The 25068-nt window shown below is 39.3% G+C and overlaps 1 protein-coding gene across 10 annotated transcripts in view; it reads right to left on the reverse strand.

Annotated features, from left to right (window-relative positions):
- LRRC6 (leucine rich repeat containing 6) overlaps positions 1-25068 on the reverse strand; it is a 106150-nt gene that overhangs the window by 23607 nt on the left and 57475 nt on the right. For 7 of the 10 annotated variants that reach the window (XM_032133733.1, XM_032133690.1, XM_032133680.1 and 4 more), the window contains one exon: positions 19482-20963. In XM_032133733.1, coding sequence (XP_031989624.1) covers positions 20777-20963 — 187 coding nt within the window. In that variant the 3' untranslated portion in view covers positions 19482-20776. Of the gene's footprint in view, positions 1-1020; positions 16725-18547; positions 18644-19481; positions 20964-25068 lie in introns of those variants that run through there. The other 3 variants (XR_004244435.1, XM_032133707.1, XM_032133699.1) reach the window with 3 other exon arrangements.

Genomic DNA, 25068 nt, shown 5'->3' on the forward strand with positions numbered 1-25068 from the left:
CAGTTTGAGAATTAAAGCAATACAAGAGCATAATCAATGAACAAGAAAAAGCAACATTATCCTTTCTCAGTGTGTTGCATGCTGCAAAAGTCAAACTAGACCAATCTCAGTCCACAATTACACATATTCCTTTCAGTACACCCATAAGAACTCCATTAGGGCTGGCACCAAAGACCAGAAACTATCTGAGAGTCTTTTGAACATGGTTTGTGAACATAAAAGTCCTTCAGACTTTAGACATCTAAAATTTGTGTACATGGCTTATGTAGGCTTCATAAGAGTTTGGCTCACATGCTACCAGAACATTCAAAAAGGCTCTTTGTCCTTATGCTTGAACTGACTAGAATAAAAATACCTAAAGAATCCTAAAACAAAAGTAAAATCAATATGTCATTAGCTTCAGAGGGAGGGACACAAACTTATATTTGATAGTGCAAATAGGCTCACAAGCCCAGAAATGGGAAAATGGAAGGAGGAACAAATTACAGAGAGTAAAGTTTGCAAGCAGTAAAGTCAGGAGCTGCTGCTTCACAACTACTTCCCATGAAATCTGGAGTAGGAGAAACTTGGGTCTCCAGTCCTGAATTAGACTGACTTCTTTAAAAACTGTACTTCCCCTACTGCTTTTCAGGCTCATATCTAATTCACTGTTTATGGTTTCCTTATGCTTTCCTCATCACTTTTCCTTTCCCAGTGTCTTCCTCCTATTCAGTGTTTCACCTGATTTCTTTCTCCCCACCTACATGTTCTTGCACAATCACCAAGTCCCATTTTATTTCCTGCTCTTATTGTAAACTTCTAAGAATGCTTTACCCAGCAAAGCATCTGTACTTTCTGCCTCTTGTAGCCCATCAGCTGTCATTACTGGGATTCACAAGGCCCTGAACGCCTCAGTGTTCTCCAGATTTCTCTGTATCTCATCAGCACTTGCAATTGCTGGCACTGCATTTCCCAAACCGAGTGCAACAAAAGTAGAGTATCCAAACTGAAACACTTTGTGCTATATTCTTTCTGTATCCTAAAAAGACACTTCCAAAGTAGGACAGTTCTCTTCAGTCTGGATCTTTATCTTTGGCAAGGTTGGCTACTAAAATATAACTGCATTCACATGCTGCCCTTCTCTCTGTACTGGCTGTCAAGTAGTTGGGACCTCTACAGAATCTTCCTTAATCCTGTGGTTTTGGAGATCTGTTTCCCACATAGTGACTGAATACTAGCAATGAAACTAAACCACTCCACTCCTTGGCTTCATCTTCTTTAACAGAACAAACCTTTTACTCATCCTCCTGCTACCCTTTCAGAAAAAGGCTTAGTGGTAGGCAGAAGAATATTGCAGGTGGCTGCACATAGCTGAATTTAGCTGCCAAAGTGGTATTACCTTCCACAAACATTTGCACAGCCCTAAGGAAAAATAATATCTTAAATCAAATTTGATACAGGTTTAGTTCTAAAAGAAGCTCTTAGAAAGATATTAGCTAGATCAAGTTGTCCAAAGAAGAACAGTGCTTTCTAGAAAGAATCAACTGAGAAGTAGTGGGAAAGTGCGAGTAAGCCTTTTAGGAGTCCTGGTATATAGGCAAGGTGGCTGTGGAAGAGATAAGCAATATTTTCTGCTCAGTGAGGGCAGAACAAATGGTGCTTCTTTAGTCTACAGCATGAAAACAACATAACAATAGATGCTGCTTTTACAGGCACATCAGGCAAACACCTGAGAAAAGTGCGGGGATAGCTGTTTTGGCCCTGAGGAACTGAAACAGTCCGTGTGTGTCCTCAGTGTTCTAATTCCTCTGTCTCTGGGATATCCTGCAGCAGTGCTGGGAAACTGGTGCCAGGCTCATCCAGTGGTGTGTGGGTGGGCACAGGAAAGTCTTGACAGCAGAACCCCACTGGGATGCAGCTTAAAAGCCACACCAGAGATGAAAGGCCATGGGCTGTCTTTATGGCTGTTCACATCTCCTTCCAAGGAAGTAGCTGTTCCACAAGGGGAGTGGAAGAGGGTTGTCAGAGCCAGTCACAGCTTTGCCAAGGCTTATTCTGCTGGCATAGTCTCTCAGAGTCATGAGTGATACTGGTTTAATTGCATTTACATACTGTGCTATTTCCGAACACTCTACGCAACAACCCTAATTTCTCTTTCAACAAGATGTGGCATCTCTGACTTCACTGACAGTCTAAGTTGGCTGAAAACCTAGGATTTAACTCACAAGTGACACATAGTCCTGGCCTGTGATCATGACCCTCAGTACTGATTCCATTTCCTTTTCACACAAGATCTCTCTCTTGTTCTTTAGATTAAATAATCCAAGATGGTTCCAGTAGGAGGGCTTGATGGCTCTCAGAGAATTGTAACATGACTGACCTGACCTCCATCCAGAGACCAAGTTCTCTCTATTTAAATGGAAGTGATTTCCTCTCCAGCTCTGCTTGGAGTTGGGCTTGTCTGCACTGCCAGTTGGGGAAGTTCATGGTGGTCTTCAAGAAGAATTGTTAGTAGGAAGTAGGAAAGCAGAGCAAAGGATGAGATTCAGAACCTTAAATCACCTCCCTCAAAAATGAAGCAAGTAACTCAATGTGTAGAGAGGGAAGGGGTCAATCATGCTGTTGATAATATCATATCACAAGGCACAGCAGGGGCCATAACTTAGAGCTGATCTAAAATTATTATAGTGGGGGGCATTCAGCCATGTTTTAAAGGCCTGTAATAATGAAGACTTTACTTGATTTATCATGAAGCTGGTTAATTGCCCTCTTAGTTAAACGTTAGCTTCATTTTTCCATTCCCGGCAATGGGGCTTCCTGGTTTTATGGTTTTATAGTTACAGCCTGGGTCTCAGTGTACCTGTATCCCCTGGATAAGAGGGCCTGTGGTTGCCTGTCAGCGCTTTGAGGAGCTGCTTAAGGATTGCCAGGAGTGTTCCAGCAATGCCTGTGGGCTCCCACATGGAGGCTGGGTCTGGGGCTCTCTCTGGAATGTGGTTTCCAGAGCCCAAGCCAGCTCTCACTAAAGCCCAATATTAGATTTGTGAGTCTAATGCAGGCACTTCTTCCTCTGACTTTGATTGGTGCCCTATTATCTAAAATTTGCAAACATGGTACAAACCACTAGTTACTTACGAAATCTTCATAAATCTCCTCATTTTCCATCACTGTGTTAGTGCAGATCTAGGGGCTTTTTAAATTAAGTTTTGCCCTCTGTTCCTTTTTATTACTGTTTATTTTTAGAGTAAGAAACATGCTTAACATCATTTGATAGCTGAACATTGAACAAGTAGCTCTATTAATAGACTGAAGTGTTCCTGTTGCTGAGGAAGATTAGCACAACTCTGTTTGCTGAATGAAAAACACAATAAAAAGAAAACATTAGCATAAATGAGAATGTTTAGATTGTTTACTATAGTTGTCCTTGGTAATGAAATACAAGGTGAAGCTGCAGAAATAATATGAACTTGAAAAAATTTATATATTTGAATAATCTGTGGGTGGGGAGGGGATATTCCATATGAGGGAGTGGCCTCTTGGTGTGCTCCTACCTATCATGACATCCTTATTAATGCAGAAGATGTTAAGCTAAATAAAGTACAGACCTTCTTAATTTTAAGCATAACAAGTATGACTCTACGTCTTCATTTCAGGCTAGCTGAATCCAGAACTACATGCAATAATTCTGTGTTACAGATTGAGACCTAAACTAGCAAAGGTAGCAACTATCAATGGAGATTTGTGTAACCTCTGATCTCTCAGCCAGTGACAGGACCCAAGGGAATGGCCAGAAGCTGTGTCAGAGGAGGTTTAGGTTGAATATGAGGAAAAGGTTCTTCACCCAGAGGGTGGCTGGGCACAGGAACAGGCTCCCAAGGGAAGTGGTGAAAGCCCCAGTCCTGACAGAGCTCAAGAAATGTTTGGACAACACTCTCAGGCACATGGTGGGTTTCTTGAGGTGTCTTGTGCAGGGCCAGGAGTTGGACTTGATCTTTGTGGATCGTTTCCTGCTCAGGACTTTCTATGGTTCCATGGTTCTGGTTCTTTGCTTCTGATTCTAACCACCAAGAGCACACTCAATAATACTGAAATGCCTGTTTTGTTTTGCTTTAAAATGAACAGTAACATATTTGCCTTATATAATTTCATTATATTTCATGAAAATAGTTTAAAGATGAAGGAGTATCTTTTCCAACTAACTCCTGGTGAAAATGATGTGGTTGTTAAATATTATCCGCAATCTAATTAAAACTCTTAAATAGTCCTGGTGATTTGAAGCCCTGTTATTTTTTATTTCAGTGGCACTTGGGTTACAATCTCTTGACTGATTCTAATCTCCCATAAAAGCTTTGTTTGAGTGGTTAAAATGTTCTCCTTATAATTCTATAGCATATCAACTCAGACTCTAGAAAAACCACACAGTTCTAAACTGAACTGGGATTGGCCTTACTGAAGCTGAGTTTCTCCACGGCCCTGGGTAAACTAATATTATCTCTGTTCTATGTCAAATTGAATTTCAAAAACACATGCCTAAAGTCACAAGTGTTTCAAGATTAGCTTTCATTTAATAAACCTTGGAAGAAAAGTATTTGAGCACTAAAAGGCACAAAGTGTATGAAATCTGAGAAATGTCCAGCAATATGCTATCACCATGTGACAGGTCAGTATTTGTTTAGCTTTAATTTTCCTTCTCTATGAATGTCAAAATACTTATTATATTGCTATGTATATATATAGAAGCCAGGCGTAGAAAGATAAATACTGCAATTTCTAATACAGGCATTAATTGAGCACATGATTGGGTTTCCATTTGCTCTAAGTAATGCAGACCAAGTAATGCAGTACCTTCAACCTTTTGAACTTGTTTTCTAGGCTTCCTAGATTTCTTCCTGCCAGCCCAGGCTGCATCAAACTTGCGAAGGAATTCAGTTCTGCTGCTGCTGCTGACAGTACTTTCTTGTTAATCTTGCTTTACAATACATGATGCTATTTGCTTGATTGCCATGTTTGCCCTTGCCTTCACAGAAATTTTGTGCCATGGAATAATTTCTATATGAGGAAGAAAAAAATCTATTTCATCTACTCAGATGCACAAAAAGTCATGACTGCAGACAGCTCCAGAGCTAACCTGTACACTGGACCAAGTCCCTTAGGTTATGTCTACATCCCCATTATCTGACACCAAGGGCAGCTGGCTGCTCCTGTATGAACAAATCCTTTTCCCTGAGAAACAGAACAGCTGCATCCTTAGATCCATGGGGAATGACCCCAGCTCCTGTTAGCTCCTCTACTGGGTCTGGGGACTGTGTGGGAGCATGTTAGCTGGTCCCAGGCAGAAAATGCACCAGGAACAATTTCCAGAAACTGTGGAGAATCAATGCTGTTAATTTAATGGCATAGATGTAGCCTGAGGTTCCTCTTCCAGTTAAACAGGAGAAATATGTGCTTTGTCATAAACACTAAAAGTAGATAACTCATGTTTTTAGCTGCTTATTTCTCTCCATGACTTTAAAAGTATGAGGAGTGACTAGGAGAGAGACAGACATCTACATGGTAGAAATCTAAAGGTAGATCAGATTAATCTTTCTGAGAACTCACAGCTACACTTGGCAACATAATGTCCCATATTAAAGTCAGTGGAACTTAATTAATAGTTTAGTTTTACACATGCACTTCAAATGTCCTTCCTGCCCATCAATGATTTCTAAAATCAAGGCCAGTTCTTTCAATGTTGGTTTCACAGAAGCTAAGGGCAAACTCCTATTTCTTCACTGGAGTCTGGATTTCCTTGTTAGAGTTCAAGTCTCCAAATGAGAGATGCTTGTTTTAATTGGATTACTCACCAGTGTCTCTGCTGATAGGCAGCAGAGACTGAGAAAAACAATTATAACTCTGATATTCTGGACAGCTCTGCTACTCCAGCTCTCCCCCAGCATCTGAAGAATTGGCAGTTCTTAGAAGAAAGTCCATACTAAATTAAGAAACATTCCTTTCTGCTCTATATTAACAGCTTGCAAGCAGCAGGAGACCAGAGAGTTTTGCTCTATGAATTATTTTGTTTTAAATGCAGAGAATTAGTTCTTTTCTTGTTCTCTATTTTTATTGCAACACTTTTGCCAAGACTCCATATGCCAAGATGTAATTAGCTTTCAGAGAAGACATTTGCAGATCTGGCACAGACCATGGATAGTTTAACAGCTTCTTTTCTGTTTCTTCTGAATATTAAGCAGGAGCATATAATTGCTTGTGACTTCTTTCAATGCATCTCTGGAGTTTAAATCATTTTTCAGAATTAAATAAATTTTTTTAAAAAATAAGGTTAACACAAATATTATTCAAAGAAGATATTTTAGGCACACACAAAATCAGGAATTCCTACAATTATGTGGTTCATTTCAGTGCTAATTCAGCCCTATCTTTTAATTATACATATATTCATTCTCTCTCTTTCTATATAAAGATGAGAAAGACTGAATAAAGACTGCCAGGTGTGTGCACTAGAGAAGAGCTGATTTTCTGAGGGCGACCATGTCTTCTGGTATTCCTTGTCTCTGGAGCGCTTAATATCCCATTCATTTCTCTTTATATTTTGTCGCTCTTTATTTGCTCAGCAATTTGGTGTTAACCAGACATCTGGAGCTAGCACAAGATTTTCAATGAGCTGGATGATCATTGGAGGCATTGACAATTTTTACTGATATCACTGCTTTTCACATCACTCAAAAACTGTGCCTGATCTCCATGGTACCAGCCATAACTACACAGCTCCTTCAGGCTGGTTGATTCTTGCTGTTTACTGCCCACTGTCTTCTGAGCCAGATACAAAGGATACAAAACCTCACAGTCATGTTGATATTTCCCACATTGCACTAGAACAAGCACGCAGACAGGAGTGAGGTAAATCAGCCTCACTCCTAGCCAGACTGAGGATAAATGGATGTCTGAACCACAGATGGAAGCTGCTGGAAGCTACATTACCAGTGATATATTGACTGGGGACCTCTTAGTATTTCCTATTTACAAAGGGCCCCCCTGACTGCAACAGCTCTGTGAATAGCTTCTGCAAGGATTTCTGGGCGTTTTTGATGAATTTTCCACAGCACATCTTCACCTCTGTTTCCTGGACCACCTTTGGCTCTGTGGGCATGCGTTGTCAAAGGTGACTGGCATTTTGAAGGGCTTTTTTCCACACCTTTTGTCTAGCTCTTTCACTCCTTCGTCTCCTGGATCTTGTGCAAAAGCAACTGCCAGTGGCACTTGCAAGAGCTGCTCTCAGTGGCAGTGAACTCCCCTTACAGTTTCCCAGCAGAAAAAAATAAAAGATTGAAAGTTATTCTACTTTTGTAAGACTGCCAGGAGTTGGACATGGTGATCCTTGCGGGTCCCTTCCAGCTGAGGATATTCTATGATTCTGTGATGACTGCCAGTTGTGGCAATGCACATACCAGACAGTACATTGTTAGAAGATACTGTGGCATGGGGACATAGGAGGGACAAACTGGTGAAGTGACCTTGTGTAGGTCAGGCACAGGCATGAGACTGCTCTGTGCATAGCAGTTCTGCAGGAGAGGTCTTAGGATGTACTGCAGTCTATGCAAAGAGCTGATTAAGTTTCATGTAAGTAAAATTTGACTGAGGTAGGAAAAGAGGTAGGAAAAAATCACAGACTCACAAAATTGCTTGGGTTGGAAGGGACCTTAAGGATCATCCAGTTCCAAGTCCTCTGCCGTGGCAGGGATGCCATCCACTAGATCAAGTTGTTTAGGTCCCCATCCAGTCTGTCTTTGAACACTTCCAGGGACAGGGCATTCACAACTTCTCTGGGCAACCTATTCTACTGCCCAATTAAATATGTCCTCAATTAAAACGGAGTGTTTGCACTTGTCCAACTTAAAGACTTCTTAGAATTTTAAACTAAAAAAGGGTGACTGAGCCTGACTACATGGAAGACATAAAAAAATTCAAATTCTTTCAAAAAATACCTAACTGAAATATTTTGCTGCTTGACTGCACTTCGGCAATGTACCCAGAGGGGAAAAAAAAAGGGATCTCACTTTGCTCAGCAATTTAATATGTAGAGCTATCGAACACAAAAGATGTCAGTGTTCACTGAGCTGGTAACAGAGACTAATCCATTGCAAGGCTGGAAGAAATGTGTCTTGAGTCTTACATAAACGGGACAGCCTAGTTTCAAAGGGATGTATTTTTGCATGTCAGAAAGTCAGGCTCTGATTAATAAGGCATTTAACATAAATGACATCGTTTTGACAAAGGAAAAGTGACAAACAATGTGATGTCTCCCCTACTCTCTGGCTCTCTCCAAAGACTTTTTCAAATCCCATGCTAATTAGATGCATGTGCAAACAATTGATGTGTCATGCCTTTAACAAGCAAAGGTTTGTTTTCTGTGAGCTAATTTCACCAAAAATTCATGCAGATCCTCCTGTCTTATAAATGGGAAGGGATGCTAAGGATGGTTGAGTACCACATGCCATGGATTGCCTGCCTTCAGCCCTCTGGTGTCACTCACCAGCTGACTCCCACTGCCTGAAGAGCTCAAGATGAGGCAGCCACCGTCAGACTCCATCCACTACTACCAGCCAAAGTCTTCAAACAAGTGCCTGGGATGCTGCAGACTTTCTTCGCCTCTCCTGTATGAACACTCCAAACCAGAAGGCTGGCCGTCGTCACTGGAGTGTGAGGCTATGGATATTGCAGTGGGAAGCTTCTGGAAAGCCATGGATGTTTGATCTAAACTGTATCCTACTTATGAAATCCAGCATAAGCCAGCTGAAGGCTGCCTGCACACCCAGCTCTCCACAGGTCCCCTCCTACTTACCTACACCCTTTCTGTGCATCCTCATCCTGTGCATGTCTGAAGAGTGTGGAAAATGTGAATTTTTCAGACTGCCATACTATGGGCACTACAGATCTCTCTATTATCACCACTGCAGGAGAAATTTTGTTGCCTTACAACTCAAATGCTCCCACTCCAAAACAGGAAGCAGAGGGAGTGAGGACCATGACCAGGTAACTCCACCAATCCTGTGAGGATTATAGAATCCCTTAATAAGAAAGAAGCAGGCATAAGTGACCTCGGGAACTTGCAGGGTATATGTCAAGTTAAAATAAAAAATAAAATAACATAAATACGGGCAATAAGGACTAAACTTTTAGGAAGGCCATTGTTTTAATCTGAATACAACAACAGGAACCAGGCTAGAGCAGCAGTAAGGATGAAGGTTGAGCCTCCATACTGCTGTCAGGTCTGCATGGGTGCCTTTCTGTGCAATATGTGTAGGTCTGCACAGGCCTGAAGGATGCCTACAGGGGGGTGATGAAAGAACCAGAGCCTCCAGAAGCATTACTGACTGGGTAGACATGGCAGGAGAAGGAGACAGTGAAGGAGAAAGTAGGAGAAAGGAAGGTCAACAGTCCTCTCCTTCCTAGGCCACATTAAGGATTAAATTATTCACTTAGTGGGCAATGTGCGGGTGAAGGGGACAGAGCTGACACAGCAGAGACCCAGAGCAACACCAGTCATTGGGGTGTTGCTTGTTCAAAGCGTGGTGGAGAAGAATGCATTTGTCACCATGGGTGGCATGGACATGGGAACTGGAGGAGGAGCACCAGCTGGCACTGCCTCTGTTGGATTCTGCAACTCTTGAGATGTGATGGCAAACATGGGCCAAGATGGAGGGCCCCATCAGGCTCCTAGAACGGTTGAATACTCTTCCTCAGGATGGACTTTGTTTATCTGAACAGTCACAGATTAGAGCTTTTGTCCTCAATTTAAGAAAATTTCTGAAAGAGAATGAAGATTATCTTCTTTTGTGCCCAGAGGACATCAAGAAAACTGGTGAAAGGGCTGCAAGGAACATCCTGTGAGGAGCAACTGAGGGCCCTGGGCTTGTCTGGATTGGAGAAGAGGAGGCTGAGGGGTGACATCATTGCTCTCTTACAGCTCCCTGGGGAGGGGAAGGAGGGAGAGTGATAAACTCTTCTCCCTGGTATCCAGTGACAGGATGCATAGGAAGGGTTCAAAGTTGTGTCAGGAAGTTCAGAAAGGACGTTGGGAAGATGCATTTCTTTACTGAGAGGATGGTCAAAGAGTTGAACAGGCTTCCTGGAGAGGTGATCAGTGCCTCAAGCCTGACACTGTTTAAGAGGCATTTGGACAATGTCCTTAACAATAGGCCTTAAATTTTGGTGAGCCCTGAATTCATCAGGCAGTTGGATTAGATGGTTGTTGTAGGCCCCTCCCAACTGAAACAGTCTATTCTGTTCTGTTCTATTCATTTCTGTTCTACTCTCTCCTGTCCTCTTCTATTCTTCTTGTCCCACCTGTGCAGGGTTTGACACATCCAACCTTAGGGGTGCATCAGTGGATTTATATGCATAGGTTCTGCAAAAATTAATATGAGACCTTGTTTCCAAGGATTCAACATCTATGGATGGAGCGCAGTTGAATTCTTCACTGCACAGCCTGTCTGGTATTGAAATGCCAGAACGAAGGATGAGACCAATAAAAACTACTCAAGTTCATAAGGATTTAATGTAAGAATGAGCAGCTGTTTTCATCTCCTGTATTCAGACCACAACTCTTTCGCCTAACTGATGTTCTCAGGTTCACTGATGTATTTGCCATTTAAAATGCTATTTTTGGACTCCCAAGTCATGCTTCACTCCAAAATTCTTTACAATGGAATTCACAATAAGTTTTTTGACTAAGGTCTAAACAGCTCTTGCCTTTTTTATTGTCTGCCATATTTCTATATCACACTATCAGAATAATCAAGGTTAAACTGCCAAGGTCTGAATCCCCTGATAGTGTGCAGTAATAAATTTAGTGGAGACACTGTAATTGCTTCACCCAGAAATGCCAGTGAATATGTTGAATATGGTAAAGCTTCTCACTGACCTCTTATCATTTCCCAAAAAGATACATTATATGCAGATACTAATTTGTTAATTGTCATGCAGTCAAAGGCATGCAAATGATGTACAAAGTGGATCTACTAAAGACTATTGACATGCAAATTGTAAGTTCTTTTAAGTCTAAAGGGGACAAGAACATTCAGCTCTTTCCAGCTCTAGAGTAGTAGAAGTTCATTACATTTAAAAAATTTTTACAATAATTTGAATATGGGCTCTTAAAGGCAAAAGTAAAAATGTGTACCTGTAACTGTTGGAGAATTTTTCTGCTGGAGTGACCTTTCAATTGAAAATGACATTTTTGAAAAGCATTGTACAGCCAGATTGCTGTGGAAGTGAGGAAGTCCCAACAATTTACTCTCAGGAAGTGACAGGGACAAAAATGCTTGAAGGGTTTTTGCACTTATTGCCTTTGGCATCTCAGCATATTCTGCTTTCTCCTCAACTCCAGTCCAGAAGAAGGGAAGACACTCTCTCCTCTGCTTTATCTGCAAGTGGGGGCGTCTTTTTTCATCCCATCTGCTGCCTTCATGGGAAAAAAAATCTTGTGCATTTAGGTCATCTGACTTGATAAATGCTGGATGGGAAGTAAGAAAGTATTTTGTGTTTTTTGAAGATGTGTGTTTGAAATTCTTGCTCTTTTGCTTTGTGACCAATCTCTGTCCGGTATAAATCAGAAATGCTACTGTATTCTACTTTCTGTTTATATATTTCCACAGAGCCAAACCAAGTTTTTAAGCAGTAACTGGTGAGTTCAGGTTTAAACTTCTCCCAGGAAATGACTAAAGGTAGGGTCTGATCACTTACTGAAACACTGAAAAATCACTGCCCTCCAAAGGCATCTCAGATTAGATACTAAATATGGAAGAAATTGAAATGGCCAGTCATTTGAAAGTTTTACTGTCAATATTTCAACTCAAATAGAAATACTTTTACTGAGTGTATGGAAAAGGATGTTCTAGTTGATATAAGGCACTCATTTTTTCAGAAAGCTTTTGACAAGGTTGAAAGATTAGGAAAAGGAACTAAGCTGTCTTGGCATAAAAAGGAAGGTCAGCCCAAGGATAAAGAATTTCTTAAAGACAGGAAAGAGAGTAAAAATAAAGAGTTTTCACAATGGAGGATTATCTGTGGATCCCTAGAGAGACCTGGGCTCAAAGTTGAGCTGCTCAACACCTTCTCAAATGGTCTAGAAAAAGAGATTAACAATGAGATGATAGTATTTGCTAAAATAAATGTTGAGGTGATAAAATGGCTTGCAGGAATCATATCGCAAGCTGCCTGAGAAGAGCACAAAAATGTCTGAAAATCCCAAGGAGTTGAGTGACTGAAGGAAACAATAACTCAATATCTCTAAATACAAAGGGGAAAATAACTCTACAGCTTGATCTGTCAGTACACAGTGGTAGGTTCTTGTCTAGTTATTGAAATTCAGGAAGTAAAATTTGAGTTCCCTGTAGGCAGTTTTATGAATATGTGGGCTCAGTGCTTGACAGTATTCAAAAGGTAAGAGTCCATTAGGAATTTGTAGGAAAGTGAGAGGTAACATGGTGCTGTGTAAAACCACAGGGCAAACACTTAGATTTGCCCCACTCCGTCCTGGATGCAATAGAAGTAGAAAAGGTTCTGAGGAAGACAACAGGCTGAATCAAAGGAACTAGGAATCCCCAAGGATATGTTGATAGGCTTAAAATAAACTAAGGCCAATATTTACAGGATGCATAATTAAAGCACAAAGCTCGTAGCCACAGGATATAGAATGGAGGTTTATAAGCACAGTTAGTGTGAAATAGCAGCAACACAGATTCACAGAGGAGTTTTCCATCAAAGATAATTGCATGTTAGCCCCTAGGTCAGGCTTTCCTACAGCTGGTGACTGTCTGAGATTGTATCAGCAAAGGATCACCCTTTTCAAAATTTCTTATACAGAACAGGGTCAAGTCTTCCCAGCAGGGTATGCAAAATTGAATTTTGCCTCTCCCAGAATGAGGGGAAGGGGTTGGATTAAGTTGGAGTGTGCAAGAGAAACTGCATCCCTCAAGGGTTAGCAGGTGTGATGGGGCAGTCACAGCCCTCCACACTAGTGGGTACATTGCTATTCACTGTATTTCCTGGCTTAGAAATGTCCTGCTTGAATTGAGGCACATCTTGGGCTAAATGGACTTCTAATTTGGCTTCATCTGGTCTTCGTTACACCTACCGCTGTGAGCAATGGCATAAGAAATTTATTGGGGAATTTGTGCCTCCTGCCCTCAAGTGATGGGCTTCTGCATTATATCCTTATCTCTGCCACTGCTGTATTGAGTGACTGAGGTATATCATTTTATCCTAAATTCTTCATATGATCACCCATAAGATGAGCATATCTTTTCCCAGTTTTGACTCCTAGTTCACCAATAATTTCAGTATCAATTAAGCTGAAGTTGGGAAGCCTTCAGAGCTCCTCTGTGAGTAGAGACTAGATAAAACAGTAGAGCTCAGACATTCCTGGGAAACTGTGGGGGTATGATATATGGAGTCCTAAAGTAAGGCAATTATGGATCTGAGTGCTGGGAATTTCTTATTACAAAAGCATTTTTCCTTAAGTGACTCATCCTGACAATAAGCCTTGGTAGATGCAGAATTTAAGAGTTTGCATATCAAGCTGTTTACTCAAATTCCTTTGGCTTTGGAAATGGTGAGAGGTCCTACGAACTCTAACCAAGAACTCTAAAGTCATCATGAAAGACACAAACCAGCACCACATGCACAAGGACCACTAGCCTGGAAATGGACTGGTGGAGCCTGGTTCAGGACTGGATGGTAGTTTTGAAGCAGGTCTCCTGCTTGTCTCTGTTTGTCGTTCCCTTGTTTGCAACGTCAGGGAACAGACTCTTAGAACCACCTGAAAAGACACACTGTCTCATGCCCTAGAATGGACAAGGAAGTACAAAAGTAGCGAGAACATCGTGCAGATCAAGAAATGGGGAAAACATTCATATTTGTGTTCACACACAGGTGTTCCTTCCTCGGACAGACTGAACAATACCTTGGATCTCCTTTCCCAATCTGAGAAAAGATACATATAAAGTCTTTACAACCTATGGAACCTCTGTCTGACCAAATTATGCTTTTTCTTTCCTGATTCGAGATCCCAGTGACAAATTCAAGACCTGATATTTCAAGAGCTATCAGTTGCTGAAACTAATTTCACAACTCATTTAATAGGCAGACTTCTCTGTCTCTAACCACTTGTAGTAATTTTCTTTAATCCTGCGGTTCAGATATATCCAGCAATAAAATCTCTCCTGCTTCAGACCCAAGCTGATTTAAATGGTCATTTTTGCCAGCTGTCCTTGAATCATCTACACTGAACCCTGAATTAATATGATGGGAAAGAAGAAAGAGCTTCTTTGACTATCAAAAGAACTTGAACTAGATTTGAGATTTTCAGTGATCAGATACCAGGTTTGAGCTGACCCAAAGAAATTCATTTGTCTGGATAACTGTGATTTCCATGCCACACATTGCTCTACTACTTATGAGCAAATATTAGACGAAGTAATCCCTTTGAAACAGGCATTAAAAAGCTTACCTCAGTCATTAAACCCTTTCAATGCCTCATTAATTCTAGCAGTATAATCTGGTTTTGATTAACCAGGTTGTTAAGCATCCAGTGTCAAACACTGATAAAGAGGGAGAATTTGCTTTACAGATCACAGACAAGTAATTATGTATCTCAACACAGCTGATAAAATGTAAGAAATTACCTTCAGCCCCATACAAATCCCCCCAGCACAGTTAGCATGGAGTAATCTGATGACACCTTCACAACTATAGGTACATATTAACATGTCACAAGAGCCTTTGATACTTCATTACCACTTTGAGAGTGTTCAGGCTGAAACTCAAGTTTTGTAGGAAAGAAATTGAAAAAGTTTAACTGATTTATCTAAGATACTCTAGGCCTGTACTGGGGCCACACTTGGAAAAGTTTTAAGAATGTTTGACAGTGACTTAGTTTCATACATGAATTCCCAGATTGAGCTAAACTGTAAGCATAAATTTTAAAAGACACATATTTTTATTTAGCATATTGAAAAATAATTTTAGTGAGATGAATATAGCTTTTACTACAGACATAAGGAAGGGTGACACTTTTAAGCATTTAAATAGCTGAAGCTGTAAGTAGATACTGAGCATAAGCACACATAAGGAAGTTCTGAAAATGGTGCAGGATATCAGCATCTTTAAATATTCAGAACTACAGTACAGAGTCTTAGGTTCATGGAAATTTAAAAAAATGAGTGAAAAAAAGTGGACTTGATTCCCTTAGAGGATTTCCACTGCAGAATGGATTTCGGTGCAGGAAAAGCAGACAGCTTGGATTTCTTCTATAGCTGATGCCATGCTTCACTTCAGCTATACTTCTTAGGTGACTGATAAATCTCCATGAATGTTTTCCCTTTGAAAATTTTATACTGATGATGCACTTTCATTTAAATATGGAAGCATATTGGAACTTTATTGTCAATCTCAGTGAAATCCTTAATTAAAAAGTCAGATGGCTGCCTGCCTTGTTGCAAAACCAGAGGAGCCAACACTAATTTATGTACACTGTCAAACAGGCATAATTATGCTGCTGGTAGACTTGCAGATGGTTAGCAGTGAGATCACAAAAACAAGGGTCAAAGCATAGCCACAGCTCGCATCTTTCTACCCAAATGTTCACCAGTCAATTCTTCTATACACATATTTCTATGAAGTTTCTTAGGAGGAATATGCTTATGGTTTAGAGCTGTGGAGTTTTTAAGTGCTTCTGTTCATACAATACATGCTATAACTTCTGAGATTTTCTTTTCCCCAGACATTCAGGCTGTACTACACTGAGAGTTGTATTTCCAGTAACAGCAGTACAACCTGCAGTGTGGACTTGGTTATTACAATTTTCCTATGCATCATGCTAGAAAAGCTGTTGTCAAATATCAGAAAAGTCTTTTATAAGTTGAGACACCTCCAATCAGTGCCCTATATGGAAAAATTGCCACTTTGTGCAGATCTGAACTCCTCCAAGGGCAAACCATTATGCTAACACCTAAACAAACCAGCGGGCTGGTTCTGTACTATACCATCTCCTTAAGGGAATGGGCTTTTGACTCTTGGTCCCTGGCCAATTCCCACCACATCAGGGCTTCTCTATGGAGGAGTTGTAGAGTTTCTTTAAATAAATGTGTGGCTCACATTTCTGTGCTCTGTGTAAGGGAGTGATTGTTGTTGTCTGTAGCAAGGGCTTATATGGCAGAAGAAACTATGCCCAGTCTGTCTAACATGACTTCCTTGCTTCCCTGTTCCTTCTAATGTCTATATTTTATAATTAGCTCAGGTAATCCATGGTGATCCTGAAACCAACACAGCAAACAGTCTCCAGACCTGATGTACTCTGTGGCTCTCACAGTGTTTTGACTGTGACATGTTTGATGCAGGAACAATTTGTACAAAACCTGCCTCAGAGAGATTCCAGCTGATTATTAGATAGCTCCAGTGCACAAGTGTGCAACCAAGAGCAGCACTTCTGCCACTAATAATATCTTTGATCATTTCTGCTTTTTAAAAAGTAAAACATGAACTGTCACTCTGAGTAAGCTGTGTTTTCTAAATTATGTCATACCTTTTGTCCCTGTTAATTCATATGCTGTTTTCTTAGATTTCAGCTTCATTGAGCTTTCACTCTGCCTGGGTGTATCAGAGGTGGAAGGAGAAAGCTGTGTTCAATCAGTATTGCTCAGGTGCTGCAAATGAGAACAATAAGCTTCAGCATGCTGCAGTTGACTCTGTAACAGAAGAAATACATTTATTCACAAATAATTTGCAATTAAACTGTCAATAGGTGGTGCCCAGTGACAGAACCAGAAACAGTGGGCACAGAGTCAACACAGGAATTCCCTCTGAACATCAGGAAATTTTTTTTTTTTTACTGTGAGGGTGACCAGGTGCCTGCACAGGTCACCCAGGGAGGTTGTGAATTCTTCATCCCTGGAGATATTCTAATGCCATCTGTATGAGGTCCTGGACAACTGGCTCTAGTTTGAGCAGGGAAGTTGGACCAGATGACCACCACAGGGGTCTTCCATCCTTGAACATTCTGTAATGCTGCGATTTAGTTTGGGTGAAGTTACCCAGTCTAGCACTGACAGCAAACACCTGGCCTTTAGCAATTGCTCAGAAAAAGACTAATGCTCAGGCCCCCTATGCTTTCTTTCATATTCATTAACTGGTAAGAAATGTATTTGCTACTCACCAGTTCCCCCTTATGGGAATTATCATTTGAAACGTGCAGTGGGAAAGCATATTTTGCATGTCCAGTACTGTTACCCATACTGAATATATTCAGAAATCCATCTAAGACTGAAAGATCTTTTGGTAGCTTTGAACCAATTTTGCTATTTTATTGCATATTGTTCTGCTGTAATTAGAAATGCAGGATAGTTTTACCCTGTCATAGTGTAACAGATTCCCTTCTCCTTTTGCTTTTTTTGACCAAGATGAATCAATTTAATGCTGGAGGGAACCAGACACTTTCTGGTTTTTGCATCAACAAAAATCTTGTTCTGATGTCAAATCCAAAACTAACATGCCATCCCAGTTTTAGAACAAGTGGAAGATTTTGTGGCAAATCCAAGGGCATTCCTGAACCGTTACACATCTTTCCTCTCAGTACTGCTAGAATTTGTCATTAACCCCATCCATCTCCTGTCTACTGGATGATGAATAAATCCATCAACCGCATACTGCTAAAATTCATCCAGTCATCTGGTTAGATCACAACACACACTCAGTGCTTTCTGAAATTTTAATCTACTTAACCCAATTATATAGTAAGAGATAATGTTGTACATACAACTGCTGAGTCTGCAGTGGCAGAATGAGGCAAGTGGCAAATCAAAAAGCAGCCCTTTTTTGTGAGCTCTAAGTAGGGGAATAGTGTTGCAGACACACAATGGGTTTGTTCAGCTGCCATGTCCTTAACTGGGGGAGACAATGGTGGAGTTCCCTCCTTTGCTCTTCCTTCCTCTGGTGGGGGCTGTGACTATCTTTATTCCTTTCGTTATCTTTTAATTTTCACTATACGGGGCATATTTTATCTATGTTGGCTGCATGTCTTTTGTCCTGTTTTGTCCTCTTTTCTCAAAATTGCATTGTCTTAGTGATCAGTAATTTTGTAAGGTGTGTTTATGCTCTTGTGGGTCACTGTTTTCATCTTCTGCTCATGCACTTTGTCTCTCTGTGATCAACCTCTGCTGCTGTTCTCCATGGCCCATACTCAGTTGAGAAGTTTATTGAAGCTGATTTTCAGAATATACTCCATTTTCAGGCTGGATCCCAAGATTATGTTACCATGTGAAACAACTCTTTCTTCAGTAGTTCCAAGTATATTTTGGTACCTGCTATCAGTTTTCCTATGACATGTTATTGTAGCTCAATACATCTTTTATTCTCCCCCCCAAAAAATCAGAGCCAAATCTATTCACAATGAAACTAGATGAAAAAAGAACTGAGTCGGAATGGGGAAAGATTAAATTGTATTGTCCTTTGGTTTGACATTAGAGATTAATTTTTATAGCTCTCTTTTTATGAAAAAATAAAATAACCATACCTGACCAGGCTGCCTGGATGCCTCTGTTTTCACAATTTTCTGAAACTCCTGACAGGTTCATCCATATTTGCTGAAGATCTGAAAGGTTGATTGTCCCTACAAGATTTTCAGAAATAAGCAATGAAGAAAAAGAGGAAAGCCTGCAGAAGGTTTACCTCTTAGAAACATCAGGAAATCCCCACAGCAATCAATGAAATTACAGGAAATTAACAAAATTTTGGATCAGCTGCCAAGATTTACTGATTTTTGTCTTCAAAAATGCAGTGGAGCCTTTTTTCTTCACCTATCTCAGCAAAATTCGTACTTTCAAAACCAAAGGAAGTACACTTGAAAGGAATAAAAACATAAATTGCCCATCCGACTGCTAAAATTTACATTATCTGTTGCCTGTTTTCTGATTAGGGCTGCACAGTTCCATAAAACAGCATCAACTTTTAGGACTCCCAGGCTCTCCCTGGGCTGCAACGGGGTCTCTGCTCCAAGGGGGTCTCTCTGGGGCTGCCAAGGGGGGATCCCTTCTCTGAGCCTGCAGCCCCTCCTTCTCCCCTTCTCCTCCAGTTCCACTTACGGGCCGCTGCTGCAGTTCCCTCCTCAGCTCCTCCTCCTGCAGCACTGTCACCTTTGGCCCTTGCTGGAACCTGCTTGTCCCTGACATCCTGCCACCCCCGGGGCAGGGACAGGTTGATCCTGCCTTGATCAACCCTGTGCAATCTCAAGCACAGAATGCTGATGTGCAATCCAGAAAATTATCCACGCTCACCCTACAGGCATATTACTACTCAGTGAGATCAAGAGATAAAATTTGTCTTTTCTATAGTTAGCTAGCAAGATTAGGCATTTCTAGTGAATTGGGACATATTGCAAAAGCAGTTGATGTTTTTATACTCCATTAACCAGAGCAGAGCTGATTAAATAGATTCCAGGGCTCAGAGGCTTGTATCATTGAAGAATTTATTCTGGAGCTGGAAAAATTGAGTCACTGCAAAAGAAAAATCCAAGATGATATGACAGTACCTCAGATGATGCCCAAATTCAACTTTGGTTTACATCTTTGAGATATATAAATTTTCTTTTCAGCTTTTAGTATATGCAGCATTAGTACGAAACTTCATTTTTTTATCCTATATCCATTTCAAACTGCAACCAAAGAAAATGCATCAGTTCAATCCATCAGCCCAAGATGACAGATATTTTCTACTTCTCTTCAGTGCACTTTAAGATAGACTATTTATCTTTGTCTTACATTAAACATCTGTGAAGAATCGTAAAGCACTTTAGAGTGGCTTAAAATTCCCAGAATTCAGTGGGAATATTTTCATTCAAACTGCTGAGTTTTTTGCATGATGTTTTTCACAATTAGTGATATAGCACTTTCAAAGGATGTGCTATGAACTTGCCTATGTGCTGAGGATACTGTGGCCATTATCTGAACTTAAACAGTGGTTCAGTAATAAATGCAACTCATTAATTTTCTATCTTAAGGATGAAAACAAATTCTAACCAGAAAATATTGCTTGATTCTTCCTGACTTTGCTTGCTCTTGACTAGAAGGAAAAGCTGATTTGAATCTGAAGCATTTTCTTTCTCAAATGAAGTCTTCATTTATAAACAATTACAAATGCATAAGGAAGGTAATGAAAGTCACTCAATTTATTTTTTGCTTGAAGTTTCTCTTTATTCTCTCCCAAAATCTTCAAGGAGTGGTATTATTAGATGAGCTCCAGAATCCAGGAGCTGAGCATTATGCTGGAGATCCAGTGATGTATGGTAGATTATAGCAATATCTCTCACTCTAACAATACCCTTTTCTCCTACTGTCGTCCTTCATGAAAATGAAAACACTGAAGGAATACACAGGGATTTTTCCTATCCTTAGTTTAATGAGAAAAATCATAAATCTTGTTACAACTGCTTTCTTCCTTCTGTTTCTCTTTTTCACAGTAATGCGTCATCTTTCAACCCAGACAGTAAAATCTCTGAAGAAATGGTCATCTCTGATACAAGGCCCCTATTCTAATTTCAGAGTTATTAAGAAAACAATCTAGAAAAAGAATTTATATAGCAATGTACTAACAGAAAATGCAGCAGAAAACAGTGGCATAAAAAAGTTATTGTTAAGAAATGTAATGATATTGCCAACTTCAGCTCTGTTTTATTTTATTTACACATAGGGTCATGAATTCAACATAAGCATTCATGTTACGTATAGAGGGACTATTCCAGAATGTTTCAAATTAAGGGAGGAACATCTTCATTATTTTCAAAATCAACACTGCTCTTCTTAACCTCTGTAACCTTCTGTGGTTGGAGCTTTATAGGTCCCTGTCCAGTTCGTTCCTTTTCTTGGATTATCTTTGTCACATCAGGGAATGAATATTTACTAGGATCCACTTCTAACTTCTCAACTTGTCCACTCCTGAGACAACAGGGAAATAAATGGAAGAAACCCTTAATTTCAGTGTCAAATAAAGCAGAACTGTTTGAATTTATTATGTGATTCTATGATTCTATTTTGGGTGCCTGTTTATAAACACATTGACTTTGGTATGAGGGTTGTTACTGAGTCCAATTAAACCAGTGTTAAGAGTTCTTGTAACTTGAAAATTGATTGCTAAATAAAAACCCTAAGTGTAAACACATAAAAGTAATACAAAATCTCTAAGATTTTGTACAAAAGAATCCATAGTCTCTAGACTTCAAAAGTTAATTTTTGATCTCTGTAACTCCCTTTATATCAAAACATAGTGACTGCTGGTATCACAGTACAAATGGTTGGCTTTTGATGTAAGAGCATTTTTATAAATCTAATTGGTTTTTTGGGGGTTTTTTTCTGTTCCTTTTTACACAGTTCCTTCACACTGGCTGTCCCTTAATTTCTAGGTGCCAGGTCCATCTTTTGAAAACAGAAATACTTTCATTTAGAGAGAAAATACAATTGTAGGGACTTGTCTGCCTTGATCAACTAATTTTTATATTTGGGCAATATGAATCCTCACCATGTTTTTATTACGAAAAAAATTAAATTATTTAAAAAGTCAGAACTTTAACACAACTTTCAGATTCTATTGCTATTAAGGATACTCTTTCAGATGACATTTAGAAATGTGTACTGGCCACTCATTAAGGCAACCTATCCACATCACCCAATGATCAAAGATTTGAAACATACTCTCTGTCTTGCAGCATTTAATCTCATTATTCTTTTCTAATAGAGAAGCTCAATGATTAAATGGAAAAAATAGAACCTGCTTTCATGCAATTTGTAACTGTTTACATGAAAAAATGGCAAAATGGAAATTTAATTGTACATTTAATTTCTTCAAATTACAACATGATTTGTACATCTTCATACTCCATTTTATACTGAGCCACAGTTCCCAGTTCAGCATTAGAAAAGACAGCGCCTCACCCTTCAGAGATGTGAGAAAACTCTGTCTACCCAGGAGATCAGAAAGGCTCCTTAGCAAGAGAAAAAACAAGAGGGAGGCAAAGTCAATGCATGACAGAATGCATTTCTTGAAAGGTAATGAAAATTTGTAAATAAAGTACAATAAAAGATTTTACACTGAAAATGCACCATCTTTAGTTGTTAAAATAGAGAGAGTTTTGCAGGGCAGCTTCCAAATTGTGGCAATGTTTCTTCATCAAGGCTCTGGGAGATCTGAGCAGGCATCCCAGCCCTCACCTGTGTGCAGGATCTCTGTCGAACTATAGGAGAGATGCAGAGGGGCACGTGGGAGGGCTCCTCCTCTGCTCCTATGCTGTGCTGAGGAAAGCATGAGTGCCAGAAGAGGCAGTCACCAGCCTAACCACCTCTTTTAGCTCTATGCCACCAGATTTTTCTTGTACTAAAGGAATTATTTGATCATTTTTTCTGAGCAGAAAACAGCCAGAGAAGCTGCCTGCTTTAATAATCTGGATAAATCTTTTCCAAATAGTGGCATAAGAAAAAAATTACTCAGAGTAGAATTTTATGGGTAATGAAAACAATACAAGAGAAGTCTTATTTCTTTAGCCTGAAATTCTCCAATTTACAAAGCTAGATTTTTTTTTCTGATATTGCACTATACTATTTAATGAAACAAAAATATGTTCAATTTGTGGCAACATTCTGAAAAAAATGTTCATCCCCAAAAAGTAAAGGGCATTTTTGTTTCTTGATGTGCTGTGACCTGGAATCACTTTGTCAATAGCTGTTGGCGAGATTGCAAAGAGAGCAGACCCTGTCCAGACTCTTAAACTAATGATTTACCACAAATCTGAAGCACCTAAAAAAAAAGCTAAAAAAGCATAAACATGAAAATAAATTAGGCTCGTCCATTACTTCCATCACATGCTAGAAAAGAATTTCCTTAATTTGAAGTATTTTAATTAGTAGTGGTATTTCACATTTGTTCAACAGCTCTAAAGTTGTACAAATTGTCAGTCATAAAAACATAATCATGGAGTTTGAATATCTTATTTCTTTGTAGCAGAATAAACTTCAGTACACCCAAAAAGAATTAACAGTGAGTATCATAAGTAACACTCCACACCAACAAGCTATGAAAAGGTTATTGCATCAGCCATTCTCAAAATTTCATCAACACATGTAATCTTGAAGTATGTTAGCTACAGGCAACAGGTAAGACTGAGAATCAAGCACAAATTATTTTTTCCAGAAAGGAAGTGGATTTTTATGTACTTACATGAACATGATCGAACGTTCTATACTTGTTTGGTAAAGCTCCACAGTGGTATCACAGCTACCATGATAAACTATTGGCTGACAGCAAGACTCAGGCTGAAATCTGTGCAGCTACGACACAGAGCTGCTGAGCAGCTGCTGCTCTCATCATGCAATCTATGCAAAAGAGGCTGGGTATTGATGAGGTCAAGGGTAACCACCTGAACATATTTTGTAGAAAGAATAAGGGTTTTTTCCATGTAATTCTACATAGCAGAATAAAAATCATCTTGTTGCTGAAGCTCTTCCATGAGCAATGGTAAAACAGCTGTTATGGAAACAAAAATATTCTTTGCAGGACCAGCTACAGAACATATCCGAAAATCTCAGTGTTTGCAAACTATTTCAAGTTCAGGTTTAAAAACTGATAAAGCTCACAGTTTTTGGCACTGCTACCTGCTGCTGAGTGTTCTCTACCTAAAAAATTATGGTCAAACACTAGAGCACCACACAAAGATAAATTAAATCCTTTCTTCCTGACATTTTTTTTCCCTTGAAAAGGTTATTTCTACCTCCACACAGTTTGATTATGCTTTTAAAGAATAAAATTAGAAGACTCCACAATAAAGAAAATTTTGCATAACTATTGCACCCTGCAATCTGGTCTGTGACATGCTGCATATCTGATAATTTGGTATTTCTTGATAATTTACATTTTTGTCTACACAGTCCTTAATCCCCATACTTGATATTTAAATGATTTGACAGTTACATTACCCTGTTTCAACTTCAGAATTTCAACAAAATTTAGATAGCTAGAGATTTCTCATATCTTTGAGCCAGAATATATGGTTATTGACATGTTATTGAAAGTTTCCTTTCTGGTATCAGGATATCTAAAAATATTTAGGAGTCACAACCAACAGCCTTGAAGAGGCACTTTTTCAAATCTTTTAACATTGTGAATGAAAAAGGACAAAAAATTATTATCATCCCAGAAAAAGTACTAATAAATCATTTTCATGAATAAAAAACCTGAGTGATTCCAGTATATGGAATGACAACTATTTGAGAGCTTAGAGAAGACAAATCTTTATTTAGGTATGTTAAAAACTGATGGTGAATGTGTGACACTTGTCATACTCTGGTCTCAACTTTTGAGAATATAAACTTAGAAAAAATCTACTAGGTAATCTAAGCAAATAATTACGTTTTTTTAAGTACCTGGAAAATTAATTCCTCTTTCATTGTGTAAGAGGCCTTTCAAATCTCCATATATGTGTGTAATCTGAAATGAAGCTGTAACTGGAGTCTTTGGAATCAGTGGGAAGACATGAATCCTAGTAGAATCAAATTCATTTTTCAGGGACTAAATGTCCATGAAGAAGTACTAATAAATCAGTGGTAAATGTTCTGATAAATAAAAGGCTGATGATATCTACATCATTCTGCTCTAAAAGACAAATATATTTCACAAATAGGATTCACCAGACTGAGAATGTATATATTACTAGTGTCCATGTTTCTAAAATTATGACAGAAAATTGTAGTCACTGTGACATTTTCAACTTCACTGTTTCATCCCTTTCCTTCTTTTGAATAATCACTTCAAGTTAGTAAATTTTAAACTGACCTTGTCTGCAAGCAAGAAATATGCTCCAATACCTGCAACATGCAAATTGACTCTGAATTTCTACATGTGGCTATAATATCATCTTATTTTCACTCTTTTCACTGTTAAATTTGTCAGCCAAACTTGAAAGTATTAAACACTTGGGAAACATATACTGAAAACACACTTTATTCTAACAAAGTTTTTTCAAAGTTATGGAATGTTAGAAGGCAACTTTTAAGT

This window comes from Corvus moneduloides, chromosome 1 (assembly GCF_009650955.1).
Source record: "Corvus moneduloides isolate bCorMon1 chromosome 1, bCorMon1.pri, whole genome shotgun sequence".
NCBI classification, from domain to species: domain Eukaryota; kingdom Metazoa; phylum Chordata; class Aves; order Passeriformes; family Corvidae; genus Corvus; species Corvus moneduloides.